This window comes from Macaca mulatta, chromosome 14 (genome assembly GCF_049350105.2).
Source record: "Macaca mulatta isolate MMU2019108-1 chromosome 14, T2T-MMU8v2.0, whole genome shotgun sequence".
Taxonomy (NCBI): Eukaryota; Metazoa; Chordata; class Mammalia; order Primates; family Cercopithecidae; genus Macaca; species Macaca mulatta.
Genome location: NC_133419.1, coordinates 12,693,299 through 12,713,735, shown reverse-complemented (window position 1 = coordinate 12,713,735; position 20,437 = coordinate 12,693,299). Strand labels below are relative to the sequence as shown.

General features: G+C 53.1%; 2 protein-coding genes across 25 annotated transcripts in view; one reads left to right on the top strand and one right to left on the bottom strand.

The window, feature by feature from the left end:
* The window catches only part of DDB1 (damage specific DNA binding protein 1), a 35,643-nt gene extending 30,509 nt beyond the window's left edge, over positions 1-5,134 (bottom strand). For 3 of the 4 annotated variants that reach the window (XR_013403727.1, XR_013403728.1, XM_015114008.3), the window contains exons 1-4: positions 4,937-5,134; positions 3,567-3,715; positions 1,960-2,076; positions 1,360-1,581 (exon numbers count right to left, since the gene is read on the bottom strand). Coding sequence is in view for 2 of the 4 variants with exons in the window: in XM_015114008.3 (XP_014969494.1) it covers positions 1,360-1,581; positions 1,960-2,076; positions 3,567-3,715; positions 4,937-4,997 (549 nt within the window). In the remaining 2 variants the exon portion in view is untranslated. Of the gene's footprint in view, positions 1-1,359; positions 1,582-1,959; positions 2,134-3,520; positions 3,716-4,936 lie in introns of all 4 variants that reach the window. The other variant, XM_077962652.1, reaches the window with a different exon arrangement.
* A 114-nt stretch (positions 5,135-5,248) lies between these two features.
* The window catches only part of TKFC (triokinase and FMN cyclase), a 19,405-nt gene continuing 4,216 nt past the window's right edge, over positions 5,249-20,437 (top strand). Inside the window, exons 1-20 of one of the 21 annotated variants that reach the window (XM_077962667.1) lie at positions 5,249-5,341; positions 5,457-5,686; positions 6,021-6,123; positions 6,656-6,767; positions 9,995-10,184; positions 11,106-11,216; positions 11,294-11,475; positions 13,124-13,202; positions 13,511-13,600; positions 14,151-14,185; positions 14,264-14,348; positions 14,445-14,534; positions 15,033-15,149; positions 15,549-15,668; positions 15,829-15,966; positions 16,936-17,042; positions 17,176-17,279; positions 17,424-17,457; positions 17,570-17,659; positions 19,460-20,427. In XM_077962667.1, the coding sequence (XP_077818793.1) occupies positions 6,765-6,767; positions 9,995-10,184; positions 11,106-11,216; positions 11,294-11,475; positions 13,124-13,202; positions 13,511-13,600; positions 14,151-14,185; positions 14,264-14,348; positions 14,445-14,534; positions 15,033-15,149; positions 15,549-15,668; positions 15,829-15,966; positions 16,936-17,042; positions 17,176-17,279; positions 17,424-17,457; positions 17,570-17,659; positions 19,460-19,528 (1,644 nt within the window). In that variant the 5' untranslated portion in view covers positions 5,249-5,341; positions 5,457-5,686; positions 6,021-6,123; positions 6,656-6,764 and the 3' untranslated portion in view covers positions 19,529-20,427. Of the gene's footprint in view, positions 5,702-6,020; positions 6,141-6,655; positions 6,768-9,994; positions 10,185-11,105; positions 11,217-11,293; positions 11,476-13,123; positions 13,203-13,510; positions 13,601-14,150; positions 14,186-14,263; positions 14,349-14,444; positions 14,535-15,032; positions 15,150-15,548; positions 15,669-15,828; positions 15,967-16,935; positions 17,043-17,175; positions 17,311-17,423; positions 17,458-17,569; positions 17,660-18,007; positions 18,630-19,459; positions 20,428-20,437 lie in introns of those variants that run through there. The other 20 variants (XM_077962655.1, XM_077962663.1, XM_077962658.1 and 17 more) reach the window with 20 other exon arrangements.

The following is a 20,437-nucleotide window of genomic DNA, read 5'->3' as shown; positions in this document are numbered from 1 at the left end:
TATGACACAGCTTCGCAAAAAGTTCAAGTGTGGATTTGGGCCTCTGAGACACACATGCAGAAATGAAGATCTGATCACAACTGGCAGCCCTGAAGCTGAGAACAACCAACCTTGAATAATCAACAACATCAAAGTTCTAATGACCTAATATTTACAAAACTAAACAGAGAGATATTCTAAGTTTTTATTTTAACTCATACTTGGTAAGATCAAACAAAATCTCTTGGTTTCAACCTTATTCAATTGGGCCTTATTCCAATAGCCTCAGAACTACAGTAACACTAAGAAATATACAAAAAGATATCAGCACTTCCAACACCTAACAAGGCCATCAAGCTGTCTACGTGCCCACACACTCTATGTGGGACTAGACTATCATCTCTTTCCGTCACTCATTCAGCCACACACAAATGAACTGATCTTAAGGCTGCATGGCCTTTTGTTAAAGGGCTGAGATTTTACCAAGATACTGGCATGTTAGCCTGGTGCTCTACCACCCCACCCCCACTTAACAGATCTGGACCAGAGAACAGCTGCCCAGGATCAGCTCTGCTAAAGTTTTAGGCACAGACTAAAATAGAAGAGCCAGCAAGTTGCCGGGTGCTCATGTCTGTAATCCCAGCACTTTGGGAGGCCGAGGCAGGAGGGTCATGAGGTCATGAGTTCGTGACCATTCTGGCCAACATGGTGAAACCCCGTCTCTACTAAAAACACAAAAATTAGCTGGGCATGGTGGCATGCACCTGTAATTCCAGCTACTCAGGAGGCTGAGGCAGGAGAATCGCTTGAACCCAGGAGGCAGAGGTTGCAGTGAGCCAAGATCAGGCCATCGCACTCCGGCCTGGGTGACAGAGTGAGACTCTGTCTCAAAAAAATAATAATAAAATAAAATAAAAACAAGCCAGCAAATCACAAGTGATTGCTGGACAAAATGTAAACCTCTTCTTAAAAAACACATATAAAGCATCACCAAGACAATTTCTCTTTACTTAATACAAAAGCAAGATCTAGATAACTTCTCGACAGCTAAGTTTTAATAATCCCCTAGCATTCCAGTAAGAGAATCAAAGTATAAACTAGGTCATCCTGTGAAATCTCCCAAGGCCCACAACCAGAGTGTAATCTCAGGATTAAAACCTGCTACAAGCCCCAGAGAGCTTGCTGCCTCCACAATAAGCACTACTGCACTCAAGAAGCAACAAAAGTCTGACCCATATTAATTGTGTTGTTCAAAACATTTCAGGACAAACACAGTAAACACTTCTCTCTAGCCTACCAAACCCAGATATTCCAGTTAGCAAAAACAACTCCTATCACATCAGCCTCACAGTTTCTCCCCCTCTCCTCCCGATCCAGTACCTGGTAGACAAAGCAAATAGTAGGTGCTTGGCAACCATATAGGAACTTGACATCAATGACATGCAGCTCCTCCAGGCGGATGTTGAAGGCCTTGAGTTCTTTATTATCACGATCTAGTGGAATAACCTTGAAAAGGCCATCATAGAGACGCAGGCCAATCATCCGGCACTCAGGGTCAATGATGCCAATAATGCCGGTCTCCGAGGGGCGGCCAATGCGGTCCTGAGAAACAAAATTGGGATTAGGGAAGAACCTCAACATCCACAGAGCAACAGAAGACACTGGGCACCACTTGCAAAGAAAAACTTTAGGAGAGGAAGTAAAACTAATGGATCTATTTGATAGGCCAAATAGTTGGAGACCCAATGTCAGTGCATGTCTTTTTCACGAAACACTGAATCTCAATGAATGAATTATTGCTCTGTCCCTTGGGCCTTGAGTGAACTAAAGGAGTCTTTTCTCCAAAAAGCTCAAACCCATAGTGTCTTCTCCTCGTTTCTCTGATCAAATAGCGAGCTGCCCCCAGCATTTTAATTTTTTTCCATGAATCATGACAGTCCTACTTAGAAAACTTTTGTCAGCCTAAAGCAGCCACCTCACCTGGACATTGCCATGGGCTCGTGTAATGATGTCAATGCTCTCGCCACTCTGCTTATACTCCAGGATGCAGGCATTGTACTTCGCTGTCAAGATAAACAGCAGGTCCTTGCTCTCCCCCTGGAAACCAATGTTATGCTATCAAAAGAGATTCTTTTTAAAACAGGAACAACCTGTCTAGTCTTTAAGCACACCAAATTCTTTAAGAATTTTCCAAATTCTTCTCTTCCTAAAGAGAAAATATATGGTGAGCTTGTAACCCACACTAGGTACACATACACCCTAAGGGCACGTACAAAAAGCCAGAACTGAAGCTGGTAAACATCTATTTCTCACTTTCATTATTCTCCATCTCTCTGTTCTATATACAAAGTCTTCATCTATTTCAATCTCAAGCTAATCTCAATTATCCCATTCAAATTCTGAAACACGAATGTAATGCCTCCTCCACTCCTCTCCAAGTATTTGAAGAAAGAGAAAAAAAAATGTGGGAATAACAACGGAAGCTAAAATGGATCAACAAAGTCTTACTTATTTAACACAGACTCCAAAAAATTACTGTTTTGTTCAAAGGGTTATAATTAAAATTCTGAACCCACTGCTTTCTTGCCAGATTCAGTTAGGACATCATAAAGGAATGTAGTGGTGATTTGGGTGAATACATTTGCACTAAAATAATAAAAATACTGATGGTAATTGTTTTTTTGTTGTTGTTGTTTGGTTCTTTTTTTTTTTTTTTGGAGACGGAGTCTCATTCTGTCACCCAGGCTGGAGTGCAATGGGCACCATCTCTGCTCACTGCAACCTCCGCCTCCTGGGTTCAAGCAATTCTCGTGCCTCAGCCTGCCAAGTAGCTGGGATTACAGGCGCATGCCATCACATCTGGCTAACTTTTGTATTTTTAGTAGAGACAGGGTTTCACCATGTTGGCCAGGCTGGTCTCGAACTCCTGACCTCAGGTGATCCACCCACCTTGGCCTCCCAAAGTGCTGGGGTTACAGGCGTGAGCCACCACATCCAGCCTGGTAATTGTTAACATAACTTTAAATGCTTGCTATATGATAGGCCCTGTGTTACCGAATCATTTCATCTTCAAAATAACCTAGGGGACTTGATCTGAAAGGTGCCTCAAGTGACACCTAAAGTCAGAATTAACAAGGAATGAAGCCAGGACTGCCCCACTCTGTAACCTATCCTCTGAAACAAACTGCTTTAATTTCTGTCTCCTAAAGAAGTCAACTTCATAAATGTTTCCCTAATAAATCTCTCCTTTTACTTCTAGAAAGCTTGGTCAAGAGTACATACTGAAATTTGCCATCCAAAGAGAGAAAAAAGAGAAGAGAGTTTCTCTCCTAAGGTATATTCCACCCATCCCAAGAATTCGCAAAACAATGTAACACAGCCCAGGCACGGTGGCGCATGCCTACAATCCCTCAGCTACTCTACTCCAGAGGCTGAAGCGGAGGGATTGCTTGAGCCCAAGAGTTCAAGACATCCTGGGCAACACTGTGAGACACCCGTTTCAAAGGAAATAAATAAACAAAAATAACATAAAACAACCTACAACCAACAGTTCTCCCTCCACTGCTTGTCCCAACTGCAACACTTACCTTGGGCCTGAAAAGCTCCATGACCGCAATCTTCCCGTACATGCCCACCTCTTTGACGGGCCGAAGCCCCTCGGCAGTGACCACATAAATCTCTAATCTCGTGTTTTTGGCAATCAACAGGTTTAAGTCTTCGGCTGAAGTAAAGTGTCCTGAAAGAACAGACCGTCTAACTTTTGAACTCAGGGGAAGGGCCTCCCATCCCTTCAAAATAATCCTATAACTTATGCCTAAATACCTCCAAAATTCTCATTTACTTCACATACTTCTCCAACTCCCTCCAGGTACTACTCCCCTTCTTATCATACCCGGCACCTCAAAGAGTCTCAGTTCATGCATTCAACAAAGCTACTTTCCTAATCAGACTAAGAAAACTGGACTGGACCTAAGAGCCGTGTGTCCTCCAACTGACAATGACTTCGTAATCCCTTCTCATGGCTCTCGTCCCTCAAATTTTACTGTTCCTATTACAGTTACAGTGGCAGGCTCTAATTGAGAATGCCGGAGAAAGTGTTCATTTCTTCCAGTGTTCATCTAAAGTCTCACAAAACTTTTATCTGACAGACCAAGTCAAATGAAAAGTCCCCGAGCTTTACACGAAAACACTGTTTTGTCCACACTCCCTGCCCTCCTGGTAGTCTACCAATACCCCCATCCACACTCAGCTACCTCCAACTCTGAAAAACAGCTTTGTTTTGGAATCGTGATTAGGGTGTATATAAACATGCAAGCTTGGGGTCGGCATATTCAGCTGAGAATGTGGGTTAAGAGGACTCTTCCCGGGTTCTGGACTTCGGTGTCCTTAACAGTCCAAGCGCATCGTCAATAAGGAAAACCCAGCACTGGGCCAGGCAAACCAAACCCTCTTCTCTAGCACGGCCCTCATGTAAACAACTGCCCCAGGCAAAGGGGTTAGCCTGAAGAGAGCTCCTCTCCCTCTGTAGGATAATGCGGGCATTCCTCACATCCCTCCACCTCCTGGGCCCCCCAGACATCCCCACAGGAAAATCCTGACCCCAAAGTCGCCATTACCACCTCCCCCTTTCCCGGCCACAGGAGGCCAATCTTCCGGGCCAAATAACACCGCACAACCAACTCACACTCCTCTGTCTCACTGGGCCCGCCCTGTCCTCGAGGCCGAGTGACCTCCCCAGGACGAAAGGGGACCCTCGAGAGCGGCTTCCAAGCCCCAAAAAGCGCGTACTGGGACGGCTCTTTCGAGGTCGCGGGGTTGGCGAGGTTCCTCGGCCGCCAGGGCCTTCCATTAGCCGAGCCGACTCCTGCCCGGCCGCCCCGGGGACCGCGGGCCTCCCTAGGCCGCGGCTCCCCCCAGCTCCCTCCCTCGCCGGGGTCTCCGGTCCCGGCAGCCTCACCGGTCACGCAGCCGTTCACGGCGGTGGGCTTCTGGGCCGTTACCACGTAGTTGTACGACATGTCGAGGCTTAGAGCGGCTCGTCGGGACGCGAGCGCGACACTAGAGAGACGGACACAAGCGAAGAGACAGGTGGCCCCCAACAGCGCGCAGCGAACTCCACTGCCGCTGCCTCCGCCCCAGAGACACGTTGCAGGCCAGAGCGGCCGGGGCGCGGGGCATCACGGGACGGCCTCACCTGGCCTCTTGGAGGACTCCCGAAGCCCGAGGCCGCCAACCGAAGGAGGCCCCGCCCCCGGAGGCGCCGCCTCGCCTCTTTCCGCCAGCGCCCGCAGGACCCGGATGAGAGCTCACCACTAGGGGTACCCGGGAAGTCGCGGAGACTTCGGAGGTGGCGGATGTGGCTGTGAGCTGGCGGGGGAGGTGCGCCAGTGTCCTCGGAGCTCGCCCGCGGACTCCCCACCCCGTTCCGCGCCCTTTGCCCTTCCCCGCATCCAGTCCTCTTTCTTCCGTTGCTCCAGGAGCCCTCGGGACTGTTCCTCCTTTTGGAACGGGAAGGACTGCGGAGGCCTAGAGAGGGAAGGGAGACGACCGCTATTCGTGCACATCCCAGACTAGAACCTTGCGTGCCTTCCTTTCACTCTCTCAGTTCCTCCAGATCTAGCTGGTGCCCTCGCCTGACGTTAGAACGACCACCGGCTCACCTCCTCCCTTTTGCGCGTTGATTCTTCAGACTTCGAAAGGCCCACTGGTCTGCTTGCCCAACGTGATTGGTGCCCCTATTACTCTACAAATTCGAACCTCAAACACAAAACCAACATTTCTCCGTAGGGAACCTTAATGAGCCAGGAGGGCAGTCAGCCCTGCAGCCTCCAGGGTGCCCCACATCAAACAGGCTCCCCGGGAACAAGAGGAGAACCACATGGCTTGGCACACTAGCAGAATGCCAGAGAGGAGCCAACCACCATTTTACAGATGGGGAAGCTGAGGCTTAGGGAGAAATTGGTTTACCTAAGACCCTCCGCCCAACCCCAAGTAGGCTGAGGCAGAGCTATGTTGATTCTTCCTATTGTGCACCCACACAGAGGCCAACACGCGGCTGAACCAGGCTGAACTGAGGAAAGCTAGAACGTCATCGTGGTTTACGTCTTGCCCTTGCCACAGCAGAGACTCTGCCTGACTTTGGAGGCACGGAATTATCAGTAGTAAACACACACTCCTGGTAGAAAAGCTAGACATGGATTTAGATCCTGGCTCCTACCTGTATGACCTTGGACAGGTCCCTAGAGCTCTCTGAGTCTGTTTGCCAGAAGTAAAATGGGTCACAAACCTGGCTAGCTCTCCCCATTCCCTGCCCTTTTGGTGCCAAGGACAGTGAGGGCAAGCGTGTGAAGAGCTTTGTTAACTTTTTCACTGCACGTGATGCCCGTGTAAAAGATAGTTATTCTGAGGATCACTGTTCTTTAGTGATGAAGTGGGTGCTGTTCCTGGGCATAAAGGCAGCCCTGTGCTTGACATGGATTGATCTGTCTTCTGGCAGCCAAGTGCAGGCGTGAACCTTGGTCAACCCCACACTCTTCTCCATCCGTAGCCCATGTACTAGAGTTTGGACTTGGACCGAAGTCTGGGGCAGCTCCCTAATTACTAGGGCGCTTAAGCGTGATTGTGCCAGTCGGCTGTGAGTGCCTTCTGCAGCTTGTACCATTACCCACTCCTGCAGGTGCTGCTGCTGCCTCCACTGTACTCAGACCCGGGTAGCACAAGATTGTCCATCCTCCAGCAGTTCAGTGCAACGGTGTGAACTCAGCCTGTTTCAGAGCCTCCCCACCATGGTGAGTCATACAGGGCCGGGGTAGGGGAATGGCAGCATGGTCTCAAAGCAGGATCCCAGCCTTGGGCATGCTAGAGCTTCTTACACCTTGACTGAGAGATGCTGCTGCCTCCTGAGGCTCACAGGTGAAGAGAGAGGGTCCTCTCTCCCAGGGCCTGATCCCTGCTTTTCTTCATTTCCTGGAGGCCACTAGTCCCAGCCAGGCCTGGGGCTGCAGCCTCTTGAGTCCCTTCAGAGCCGTTGTGCCCCCTATCTGGGTCTTGCATTCAAAGTGAAACAGTAATAGTTACCTGCTCTGTAATAGATACTGTACCAGTCACAGAAGGAACCATGAAGAATGATCATGTGACTGTTCCTAACCTTGGGGCTTATGTGGGCCGGTCTGGAGCTGGGATCTACAGTGTGGGAGGCTGGCCATGTCCCTGGGCTTTGCTCCAGGCCCACTGATTTGAATCAAAACAAGCCTTGAACATATCTGGATTCAAATTTCAGCCTGCCACTGACCAGCTGCATGACCTTTTGCAGAAGATTTGACCTCTCTGAGCCTCTTTTTCTTCATCTGCATTACAAGGCAAATTAAGGCCTATCTCTAGTGGTTGTGTGGTGTTGATCAAGCAGAGTCCTGGAGGCCTCACCTGACTTCCTTTCCTTTTCCATCCTCTCAGGCCACTGAAACCAGGGATAGCACTGGTCCCTAAACCCTCCTCTGGCTCTGGCAGAGGGATTGTTGAAAATCTCAGGCAAGACAGATTATCAAGATGGGGAGCAGGCCACTTTCTTGGAGGGTAGTGGTGCTGGAGGCTGGGCTTGGAGTGAGGCCAACTCACAACTTCATTGTATGTTCCAGTCCCTGATAGGCTCTGAGAGCCACAAGCCCATGCCCTTTCTAGGGCAACCTCCATCACCCTCCACCTCCGTCACCCTCCACCTCCCTCCAGCCCCTCGAGAAAGCAGCATGATATGGCCAAAAGGGAACCAGCTTTGGAGCCAGGCAGACCTGGACACCTGCTGGCTGTGTGACCTTGGGCAAAATCGTTTAACTGTGCCTCAGTTGCCTCACTGGGCTCATCTTTCCTCCATAGGGTTGTTGGGAAGTTTGTTTTTGGTTTTTGTTTTTTGTTTTTTGAGACGGAGTTTTGCTCTTGTTGCCCAGGCTGGAGTGCAATGGCGCAGTCTCGGCTCACTGCATCCTCTGCCTCCCAGGTTCAAGTGATCCTCCTGCCTCAGCCTCCTGAGTTGCTGGAATTACAGCCATGCACCACCACGCCCAGCTAACTTTGTATTTTTAGTAGAAATGGGGTTTCTCCATGTTGGTCAGGCTGGTCTTGAACTCCCAACCTCAGGTAATCCGCCCACCTCGGCCTTCCAAAGTGCTGGGATTACAGGCATGAGCTACCACACCCGGCTTGTTGGGAAGATTAAATGAGACATGCTCAAAAACACTTAGAACTGAGCCTGGCGCTTAGTCACTGCTCGGCAAATGGAACCAATCTTACTCTTCTTCTCGCTCCCTACAAACCTAGGCTACTCTGAAGCAGGTGGCTTAGCCCTGGCCCTGGCTGGGTGCAGGACAGGTTGGCAGGGAGGCAGCAGAGCCAAATTTTGTACAAAGGAGCTGGTGCTAGCCGGGTCAGGAAGAAGCCACAGCCAGAAGTTCACCTTGCCAGGCCCTGGCTCAGCTGCAGGTTCCCACTGGGCCACCAGGTGGCGGTGGGAGCCCAGCCCTCTGAGTCCAGGTTGCGCCCCAGTCTCTGTCTTCAGGACAAAACCAGGGGCTACAGCCCTTGTTCAGGCTTTTCACAGCCTGTTTGAAAAAGGGAGTCGCTTCCTGTGATTGAGTTTCCACTATATCACGGGCATATACTCTGTTCTAGTAAATCCCTATTTTACAGAGGAAGAATTATAGCTCCCAACAACGATGTTATCTTCCCCGAGTTCCGGCAGCTAATCAGAGGCAGAAGTGGGATTTGAACCCAAGTCCCTGTAACAGCAGAGCTCAAGCCATGCCCCATTCTGGCCCCCACGCTACTCACTTCTGTCTGCACCCCGTATCCACTCAGCCAAGCCTGGTGGTGCTGCTCTGCAACCCTCCACCAGCCTGCCCACAACCCCTCCTGAGGCTGCCTGTGGCCAGCCCTCTCCTCCTCACCCCTCCCTGCTGGTCAACCATGCTTCCTGGCACCACCACACTATTCACTCATCCAGGCCTTGGCTTATGCTCCCCCTCTGGCTGGAAGAGCCTCCCTTTTCCCTCCCCCCATACCTCCTGCCCCCTTTTGCCTACCCCGGTCCTGCTTATCCTTCACAGAGACCTCCAGGCCCCTCAGAAGGCTGCGGCCCCTCCTCCATGCTCCCATGGTGCACGTGCACTCCTCACATAGCGGTGCCCACCACACATGGTTGTGACCTCTGCTGTGTTTCCCCTGAGGGCAGGAATAGCGTTGTTATCTCTTTTTTTATTTCTGAGATGGAGTCTCACTCTCACCCAGGCTGGAGTGCAGTGGCACGATGACAGCTCACTGCAGCCATGACCTCCCAGGTTCAAGCGATCCTCCCACCTCAGCATTCCCAGTAGTGGGACTCTAGGCATGCACCACTATGCCTGGATCATTTTTCATATTTTTTGTAGAGATGGAGTCTCATGTTGCCTAGGCCAGTCTCAAAGTCTTGGGCTCAAGCGATCTGCCTGCCTCAGCCTCCCAAAGTGCTGGGATTACAGGCATGAGCCACCGCACGTGGGCTGTTATCTCTACACACTGTCTAGCACTGGGCCTGGCATGCCAAGAGGCTGGGGAAATGTTGGTCCCACATTGGAGCACCAGGGAGCAGCGGTGGCTGTGAAACCTGCTCAGCTCCTCCCCCAGCATTGGAGCCTCAGCCTGGGGCTTTTCTTCCTTTTGACAGAAGAAGGTGTTGGGCCCCATTTTATTAAAATATTTTACACTGCAGACAACAACTCCCCCATTTTCTTTGTATTGCAGCCATTTTTTCAGAATAAATTGAAGGTATGGTGCAAGACACTTCATAAATTAGGTACTGAATAGAAAGTCACACATTATTGAAAACTCACAGAAATACCCACCTGTCACCCAACTCAAGGAAGTCCTGCGCTCCTGGAGTTCGTAGGTGGATGCGGGAGAGGGGTCTACACAACAGCAGTGTGGCTGGGCAGGATGGGGGTGTCTGTGCTGACCACACTCTGACATCCTTCTCACTCCTCCCCTGCAGACCTCCAAGAAGCTGGTGAACTCGGTGGCTGGCTGTGCTGATGACGCCCTTGCTGGCCTGGTGGCCTGCAACCCCAACCTGCAGCTCCTGCAGGGCCACCGCGTGGCCCTCCGTTCTGACCTGGACAGCCTCAAGGGCCAGGTGGCACTGCTATCGGGTGGGGGCTCTGGCCATGAGCCTGCCCATGCTGGTGAGTACCCTGGGGTGGGGCAGGGGGTACTGGTGGAGTGGACAGGGCCTCCTGTGAGATCCTCAGTGCTGCCACGAGGTGCAGGACGGAGCCCAACCCAGACTCAGGAACTGGGGCCGCTTCCCACTCTCCCACTCCCTCCGGCTGGGATCAGGGGCCCATCACGGCCTCTCTGAATCTGTTTCTACATCTACAAAACTATGAAGTTGGGCCAAACAATCCCTCAAGTCCTTCTAGCTCTGAGAGTCGGTGAGTCCATGAATCTTCTGGACCCTCCAGGCCCAGCAGACCCACCCCCTCTTCCGTGAAGGCTTCCTGACTCTTCCAGCCTAGAGCAGCGCCCCTCTTCTGAATTCCCACCTGCCGTGTCCCACACCTGGAGCCAGGGACGCGAACTCTCCTTGAGGGCTGCTGGAGGGCAGGGACTAGGAAGCGCATCATTTGTCCCCTTCCTGTCTTCCTTCAGCAAAATCCATTCATTTGGCAAACACTCATGAGCCCATTGTGTACCTGGCACTGTACTGGGCACTAGGGATACAGCAATGAAGCAGACAGGCAAGGTCCCTGCCCTCGTGGAGCTTTTATTCTACTTAGGGGAGATAGACAATAGCCAGGTAAACACGAAAGGAAATGAGATCATTTCAGAGGGTGCTAAGTGACTTAGTACAGACAGTAAAACAGGGCAAAGGAACAGTGAGTCCCTGGGGAGGGAGTTGGTGACTGCTTCAGGCGGGGAGGTCGCAGAAGGCCTCTCTAAGGTGCCTCCTAAGAAGGAGTCAGCCATTTGAAGACCTGGGGGATCTTTGAGCACCAAGCACACAGTAGGGCTCACCAAACCATGTCCCCCGGAGCATGGGAAGCCCCAGTGACTATAGGCGCAAGTCCCACCTGCCATGCTCACTCTACCCCTTCCACCTCCAGGTTTCATAGGGAAGGGGATGCTGACCGGGGTCATCGCAGGAGCCGTATTCACCTCCCCAGCAGTGGGCAGCATCCTGGCAGCCATCAGGGCAGTGGCCCAGGCTGGCACAGGTAAGCCTGGCATGCAGGAGGGGCTGCGGCGGGGAGGGCACAGTAAGGGTGCTGAGCCCTGCCGGCTGCTCCTGCAGTGGGGACCCTCCTCATCGTGAAGAACTACACTGGGGATCGGCTCAACTTCGGCCTGGCCAGGGAGCAGGCCCGGGCTGAAGGCATCCCGGTGGAGATGGTGGTGATCGGGGATGACAGCGCCTTCACCGTCCTGAAGAAGGCAGGCCGGCGGGGGCTGTGTGGCACGGTGCTTATACACAAGGTAGGCTTCCACTGGGGACACAGAGACTGGCCAGCCCCTTCCAGCCTTCCCTTGCCTGGCAGCACCCTGTAACTGGACCTTTCCAGCCCTTCCCCAAGAAGCTACTTTTTTCTCCAGTGTTCCCTGATCTCAGAAGGCCCCGCCATCCCCTCAGCTACCTAAGCCCAGATACAGGCATTTTCCCAGACTCGTGCCCTTCTCTTCTCCACACCCAATCAGTTGCCCAGTTCTGGCGCTTCTACTCCCAAATGTATATAACACACATCCTCCTCAGACCCTGCCCTCCTGCTTTGCCTTGGTTCGGGGGTCATCTGCTCATGCCTAATGGCTGCAGCCACCTCCTCACTGGGCTCCCCTGCTGCTTCCTGCCTTCTGGTCTTGCTCATCCATTCTTCACACGACTGCCGGAGGTGTCTTTTTAAAATGTGTATCTGACTAGGTTCACCCACTGAAAGCCTTCTTGGGTCTTGGAATCAACACAAGCCCTCACCCCAGCTCCCTGACTCCCCACCTTCATCTCCCATCATCCCTGCCTTCCTCTTTTTAAATTTTCTTTTATTTATTTATTTTTTAATTTATTTTTCTTTTGAGACAGAGTCTTACTCTGTTGCCCAGGTTGGAATGCAGTGGCGCAATCTTGGCTCACTGCAGTCTCCGCCGCCCAGGTTTAAGCGATTCTCCTTCCTCAGCCTCCCCAGTAGCTGGGATTACAGGCGCCTGCCACCACGCCCGGCTAATTTTTGTAGTTTTAGTAGAGATGGGGTTTTACCATGTTGGCCAGGCTGGTCTCGAACTCCTGACCTCAAATGATCTGCCCTCCTCGGCCTCCCAAAGTGCTGGGATGACAAGCGTGAGCCACCGTACCCTGCCATCATTGCCTTACTCTTACGGTCCATTCACGCCAGCTCCTGTACCTGCCAGGCTGTGGGTCATCTCTGGCTTTGCTTATGCAGTGTCTGTGGCCTGGAAAATTCTTTCCTTGTCCTGCCTCCTTTTGGCCTGGCTAACTCCTACCATTCTGCAGAGGCCCAACTCTGATGTCTCCCCACCTGGAAGGCTCTCCCTGATCTCCATCTCCCCAGTACCCTGAGCTGGCTGGCAGCCCCTCCTAGTGTAATTGTAATTACCACCTCACATAAATTTTCCATCTGTGCGTGTCTGCTTCCCTAGCCTCTCTCCAGGCTGTGAGTTCTTGAAGGTGGGGACTGTGACTTAGGTGCCTTTTTTCCTTTTCAGCATATGCTAGATGCTTGGTAAAAATTGACTGGATGGATGGATGGATAGATGGGTAAAGTGACCCACAATAGCAAGGCTATGGGAGAGAGAACTCTGGAACTCTAGAGTTGGGAAACTGGCCACCCACTGGCTGTGTGACATTGGACAAGTCACCTCCCCTCTCTGGGTCCATTTCCCCATTTGTAAAGTCTCTTCTGACTCCAACAGACTAGAATTTTTGAAGATTTCTGGCAGGTACAATGTGAATGGCGGGAGTTTGCTCTTCTGCCCTAAATGTGATGGGCCAGGTTGAGTGTGGAAATCGTAAGAGGTTCCCCCTTCCCAACAAGAAACTCACCCCCTGCCTGTCTTCTACCCCACGTGGTACAGTGATACCCGCCCCGCTGGGGCTTTTAACTCTGTGTGGCTGCAGGTGGCAGGTGCTCTGGCTGAGGCAGGTGTGGGGCTGGAGGAGATCACAAAGCGGGTGAACGTGGTCGCCAAGGCCATGGGTGAGTGCCGGCCTGGGAGTTGGGCAGGAGAGTGGGGAAGGTTGGGACATCCCCAGGATGAGGAGCAGGTTCCTGTTGGCTGCCTAGCGGTGCTCCCCAGGTTATTTCCCAGGGGTCTAGGGAAGGTATCCCTGGGGGAGCTCCTGGGGACTGGTGGCCTTGGGTACCATGGCTGAGGTGGAGAGTCCGGCAGCTTTCTCAGAGAAGAGGGTGTCTGTGGGCAGGGCTTCTGAGATGCTGCTGCCGCCCTTCCTGATGCCCAGTGCTGAGAGTGGAACAGTCATCCCTTCATGCCTTGTTTCTCATAGGTACCCTGGGGGTGAGCTTATCCTCCTGCAGCGTCCCTGGTTCCAAACCCACCTTCGAGCTCTCGGCCGATGAGGTGGAGCTGGGCCTGGGTAAGCTTGTGGCCGCCCATCCCAGCCCTGCCTGCCCCTTAGCCCTGGACTTTGCCCACCTTGTATACCCTGAGAGCCATCAACCTGCTTCTCTCCCCAGGTGGTCTTAGCATTTTTACTTGGGCATTTGAGGCCCAGCCTGGCCCAACCTACCTGATTCCTACCGGCTTTGCCGTCTACACCCAGGGCTCTGGCCACGTGGAGCTCTGTACGCTGCCCACCTCCTTGCCTTTGCCGACCATTCCCAGGTCCTCCTGTCCCTGCCAGAATACACCCTTCTTTCAAGGGCTCTTCAGAGATCCCCTGGCTGCAAAGCTTTCTGCTTCCTCCCCTGTGCTTCCACCCTGACTACCTCCAGTTAAAGCTGTCTCCACCACCAAGCCACGAGCTCCCAGAGAACAGAGACCATGTTTTTCATTATTCTGTCCCTTTCCATCCCCGACTCCCGCCCACTTACTGTGTGAGTCCAGCACTTTGTGTGTCCTTGATAAAAACGATGAGCAAATCCCCAGGCCCTGAGTGGGTCAGCAGTGACCACGTCTATCCGCAGGGATCCACGGGGAAGCTGGTGTGCGCCGGATAAAGGTAAGTGGTCGCCCTGGCGCAGGCCACCCTAAGGCCAAGGCCTCCCAGATGTAGCTCATTCCTGGCTCCCTGTGACAGATGGCAACTGCTGATGAGATTGTGAAACTCATGCTCGACCACATGACAGACACCACCAATGCGTCCCATGTGCCTGTGCAGCCCGGTGGGTAGCCTCTCGCCCACGTCTCCCAACCCTTCCTACACCTCTGGGCAGGAGACGCCCAGAGGGTCTCACCTGGGGTGTCATGTCTACCCACAGGCTCTTCAGTTGTGATGATGGTCAACAACCTGGGTGGCCTGTCATTCCTGGAATTGGGCATCATAGCCGATGCTGCCGTTCGCTCCCTGGGTGAGCCATGCACTGGGAAGGGGAGCCTGCAGCCCTCTGGAAAGGGCTGAGGGAGGGCCTTGTGATGGCAGAGAACACGGACTGTGCGTCGGATAAGTCTGAGTTAAATCGTCTCTCTGCCACCTAATTGCTGGATACCTTGAGCCTCTGTTTATTTTCTTGTCTGCAAATTTGGGGTAATAATAATGGTACCTGCATTATACCGTTGTTGTGAGGATTCAGTGAGATTAAACATATGTAAGGCACTCCACACAGCACCCAGCACCTGGCACGAACTGAGTAAATGAGACCTGTAATTGCTCATCCGCCGTGAAGTAGGGGACACCTCCAGGGAACATGGTCATTTGTGGGGTTGAGGGATGCCTGCCAGGAGGAAATCAGGCCATCCCCGTCCTGACCTCAGTGCCCCAGCTTGCAAGGTCCTTGCTTTTCTGTTGTTTTGTTTCTTTCCCTGATGCCCATTTTTCCCTTCTGGACCGCCATGCTCTGGTATTGCAGAGGGCCGCGGGGTGAAGATTGCCCGTGCCCTGGTGGGCACCTTCATGTCAGCACTGGAGATGCCTGGCATTTCTCTCACCCTCCTGCTGGTGGATGAGCCTCTCCTGAAACTGATAGGTGAGACTTGGAACCTGGGGTCACCCAAGCCAGGGCTCCTTGTAGCTGGAAGGAGTCAGGGAGACTTGGAGACTCCATCAGGGCTGACCGTGACAATCAGGGCTCTGCAGCCTGTGAAGAAGGACCTTTCTGGGCTTCTCCAGCCTTCTCCAGCTGTCACTGGTACTAGGAGGAGTTGGTATTAGGATCCTCCTCAGATAGGCCTGACCCTTTTCCTAGGGACCCTCTCTCCATACCCCTGTACACAGTAGGCACTCAGTCCATGCTTGCTGAGGTGGACTCCCTTCCTCCAGGGCTGCTGAGGGAGCCAGTCCACCAGGGCCAGGATGGGGGGGGTCCAAGCCCTGCTGAATCCCTGTTGGACAGCCATGTCTAAGAGAGTTATCTTGCTGCTCTTAGATGCTGAAACCACTGCAGTAGCCTGGCCTAACGTGGCCGCAGTCTCCATTACTGGGCGGAAGCGGAACCGGGTAGCCCCTGCCGAGCCCCAGGAGGCCCTTGATTCCACTGCTGTAGGAGGTACCAACTCCTGCCTCTGGGGAAGGGACAGGCTTCCCAAAGGATGCAGGGGTATGCGGTGGGGTGGGTAGGGGCCCTGGCACCCACATCTCCCACCCCAGTCAAGTGTGGTTGTGAGAAGGGCCTGGTGGGCCTGTTCTTCACCATCCTCCCTTTCTAGGCTCAGCCTCGAAGCGGATGGCGCTGGTGCTGGAACGGGTGTGCAGCACCCTCCTGGGCCTGGAGGAACACCTGAATGCCCTGGACCGGGCTGCTGGTGATGGCGACTGTGGCACCACCCACAGCCGTGCGGCCAGAGGTTGGTGCCAGGGACTTTTCCAAGTTAGGTCATCCACAAAACCCTAGCCCCCCTTCCACCTGTTGCCTTGAAGACAGGGACTTTTCTTTTTTTTTAAGAAGGAGTCTTACTCTGTCACCGGGCTGGAGTGTCCAATGGCGTGATCTCGGCTCCCTGCAGCCTCCGTCCCGCCGGGTTCAAGCAACTCTCCTGCTTCAGTCTCCCGACTAGCTGAGATTACAGGCGTGCGCAGCCACGCCTGGCTAATTTTTGTGTTTTTAGTGGAGGCAGGGTTCGCTATGTTGGCCAGGCTGCTCTCTAACTCCTGACCTCAAGCCATCGCTCACCTTGGCCTCCCAAAGTGCTGGGATTACAGGCATAAGCCACTGTACCTGGCCGACAGTGACCTTCTTAACAGCACAAATGTATGAGGTTATTATCTTAGAATTAAATGAAATCCTTCACAGTGAATAACTTACAACTCAAGCAAAACATATTCTGTTGTCCTTATTTTTCTCAGTTTACCCAGACCAGTGAAAAGCTCTTAACTGTCCAGCATCATTCATTCGAGAAAAAGGTATTTGGTGTCTGCCATGGGGCAGGCACTGCTCTCAACTGTGGATACAGTAGTGAACAGAGCAGACAGAAATCACCGCCCTCATGGCTATGTTCTGGGTGGAAGACAGTCAACAAGATAAATCAGTAAAACAGAGGATGTTAGCACAAAGGGCTAAGGAGAAAAAACCAAGCCAGGAAGCGGAGTACACAGTGTCAGGTGGAGGGGCTTCGAGGCAGGCCTCACCTCCCCAGGCCCCTTTCGGTTCTACAGTCCAGCCCCTCTCTAGACTGCACACTGAATGTGGAAAGGGATCTTGGGAAGCCTTCATTTCACCTCCCTGTCAGCCTTTTCCAGCGTCATTGGTGCTGGCTGGAAGTCTGGCAGATGGAGGGAGGGTCTCTGAATTCCTCCCCGTCTCTCGGTGCCTGCAGCAATCCGGGAGTGGCTGAAGGAGGGCCCACCCCCTGCCAGCCCTGCCCAGCTGCTCTCCAAGTTGTCTGTCCTGCTCCTGGAGAAGATGGGAGGCTCATCTGGAGCGGTGGGTGCCTGGGGGCTGAAGGGCTGACAGGGAGGTAGGTGGGTGCCTGGGGGCTGAAGGGCTGACAGGGAGGTGGCTGGGCCGGCTGGGGTCCAGGCCAGCACCACATGCTCAGTGTTCTCATCCTCCCCAGCTCTATGGCCTGTTCCTGACTGCAGCTGCCCAGCCCCTCAAGGTCAAGACCAGCCTCCCAGCCTGGTCTGCTGCCATGGATGCCGGCCTGGAAGCCATGCAGAAGTGAGCCGGGGCCCTGTGCATCAGACCAGGGGTGGGCTGGGGGAGGTGGTTGGTGACATCTGCCCCCCGCCAGGCCCTAGCCCCACCCTCAGAGTGATTCCCTTGGTTCCCTATAGTGAGCCTCTTTCATTCTCTCCCTGCTAGGTATGGAAAGGCTGCCCCAGGGGACAGGACTATGGTGTGTACTCGGGCTGTGGCCCTAGACCTTTCTCCTTTTGAGCCTGTAAGCCCTAAAGAGCACCCTCAGTTGCAGGGCCTGTGCTCAGCCCCCTCTCCCTCACCTTGTCCAGCTGGATTCTCTGTGGGCAGCAGGGCAGGAGCTCCAAGCCTGGAAGAGCCCAGGAGCCGATCTGTTGCAAGTCCTGACCAAAGCAGTCAAGGTGAGTGAGGCTGGGCCCAGCCACCCAGGGAGACAGGCTTCTAGCCACCAGACTCCTGTCTCCATGTGACCCTGAGCAAGTTAATAACCTTCCTGGATCACAGTTTCCTTCTCTGTACAATGGAGATGAGCACCTATCTTAGAAGGTGGTTATGTGGCTAAGGAAATATGTAGAGCCCTGCACACCGCCTGGGATGTGACAGGGCCTCAGTGAATGGTGACCCTTTTCCCTGCTGGAAGTAGATGAGAGGTAACTTTCCATTTGGTGACAGAGCAGAGGGTGCTGGCAGAGCCAGGGCAAGAGCATGCAGGGCCAGGCTGCATGGCAGAGACGTTCTGCCCATGGCAGGAAGGAGGAGGCCTGATGGCCTGCCCTTGAACCTGCTCCCACACCCCATCCCCCAGAGTGCCGAAGCTGCAGCGGAGGCCACCAAGAATATGGAAGCTGGAGCCGGAAGAGCCAGTTATATCAGCTCAGCACGGCTGGAGCAGCCAGACCCCGGGGCAGTGGCAGCTGCTGCCATCCTCCGGGCCATCCTGGAGGTCTTGCAGAGCTAGGATGTGTGACTGCCTCCCTTGGCCTCAGCTCCTCTCACTGCTGTGCTGAGGTGGCCTTTGGCACTTCTTTCTGCCTTCCAACCGTCACTTTCCCCTGGCCTGGCTCCATTGGCCCACCCTCTAAGTTGAGCAGGAAATCCTCCACCAAGCTTCCAGAACTACAGACAGCACCCAGAGCGAGCTGGAGTGGGTCCCCGTGCCTCTCCAGCATGCCCTTTCCCTTTGTGAGAGGGTGGAGTCCCTGGGTCATGCCCTCCCCTGCCAGTTCTGGGCTTCAGAGATAAGGCATTTTCCTTGTGCAGCCTTTATCTGGCAATCCTGTTTTAAGACTCTCTGTGAAATGCCTTCTGCACCTTAATCCCAATGAGCATGGAAAAGAAAGTTAATAAACTGTAATACATGGAAGCAAGAAAGCCACTGCCTCCTCTGAGGGAGTTTTCCCATGCATGTAAACAAAGGGGCCCACAGCCCTGGCTGCAGGCATCATGACCCATCTTCTACCAGGCAGATCTTTATTACCTGAGCCCCTAAATCAGTGTCTCCTCAGCTGGGCTGCTTCCACCGAGACCCCCGACCTGTCCCCTTTCCAGTACACACACCTGATTCGTGTAAGAATGGTAGGCAGGCTTTTCTCAGCATCGAATTAACAATTCAGTGGCTCCTTGGGAGTCAAATGGGCATTTGGGACACCAGAAGGAAAATAAATCATCATAGTCTAAGGTTCAGTTGTAGATCAGAAAATGCAGCCAGGCCGGGCATGGTGGCTCACACCTGCAATACCAGCACTTTGGGATCCCTTACACTCAGGAGTTCAAGACCAGCCTGGGCAACATGGTGAAACCCTGGCTCTACCAAAAAATACAAAATCAGCCAGGCATGGTAGTGTGTGCCTGTAGTCCTAACTTCCTGGGAGGCTGAGTTGGGGGGATGGCTTGGGCCCAGGTGGTCGAGGCTGCAGTGAGCCGTGATCATGCCACTATACTCCAGCCTGGGCAACAGAGCGAGGGGAGGGGAGGGGAGAGGAGGGCTGTGGCCAAGCCAGCCCCTAGGTCTCTTTCTAGAGCAATCACTGATGGCACCAGGGTGAGAAGGGGCATTCTGTGCATGTGGAGACCAATAGCACGTGCCTGGGCACGCATGTAGGGTAGGGAGTGGTTAAAGGCACTGGCTGTTGACTTATACACATGATCTGAAATCTGGTTCTGCTTTAACCTGGTTACATGAGCTAAGGCCTATTTTTTAGCTCCTTGGGATCTGTAAAATCAGAATGGTACCCACCTCACGGGGACATGAAAGGATTCCAATGAACTGATGAAGATGAAGCCCAGCACAGTCCAAGTGCTCACTCACTGGGAGTTATCACAAGGGTTGGGCCCCCAGCCCCTCCCAGGTCATCCGCTCCACCACTAGCTGGTAGGAAACAGCCTCCTGTGCCCCCCAACCCCTGCCACCTACTTCGCCCAAATTGGCTGTAGGCTTCCCCAGTGCCTGGGCTTCTCTACCCAGGGTCCTGTCAGCTGCACCATATGTCCCTGACCACAAGGCGTCCTGCACAGGGGTGTGTGCCCAGCAGCTGCGAAGGAGGCTGGCCTCAGACGGTGGCCTGTGGATCCCAGCTCTGTCACTTCCTGGCTGGGTGACCTCAACCTAGTCACTTAACCTTTTTGAGTCTTGTTTTCTCAGATTATGAAATAGGAAAAATTTCCTTCCTCGTGAGATAAGCAAGTGCCATTAGCAATTAAGGACATCTGCACATAAATGAGCTGCATGTGAATCCACACATGCCATTCCATGAAGACAGAGGATCATGTGGATCTTTGGTGCCTTCCAGTTGGCCCCTCCCTAGGTCTGTGAGGGTCAGACCTGTCCTGAGGCTTTTACAAATTGGCCCAGAACTCATTTAACCACAGCATCATTTCATCAGAGGGCTGCTATTAGAGACTGAATGAATACGTCCCCCCCGCAAATTCCTGTGTTGAAAGGCTCACCCCTACTATGGTAGTGTTAGGACATGGGGCCTTTGGGAGGTGGTTGGGTTATGAGGGTGGAGCCCCAGAGAGCTCTCATGCCCTTTCCACCATGTGAGGTTATGGTGAGAAGACGGTCTCTGAGGAAGCTGGCCCTTGCCACACACCACATTTGCCAGTGCCTCAATCTTGGATGTCTATAGCCTACAGAACTGTGAGAAATAAACGCTTGTTGTTTAAGCCACCCAGGCTAT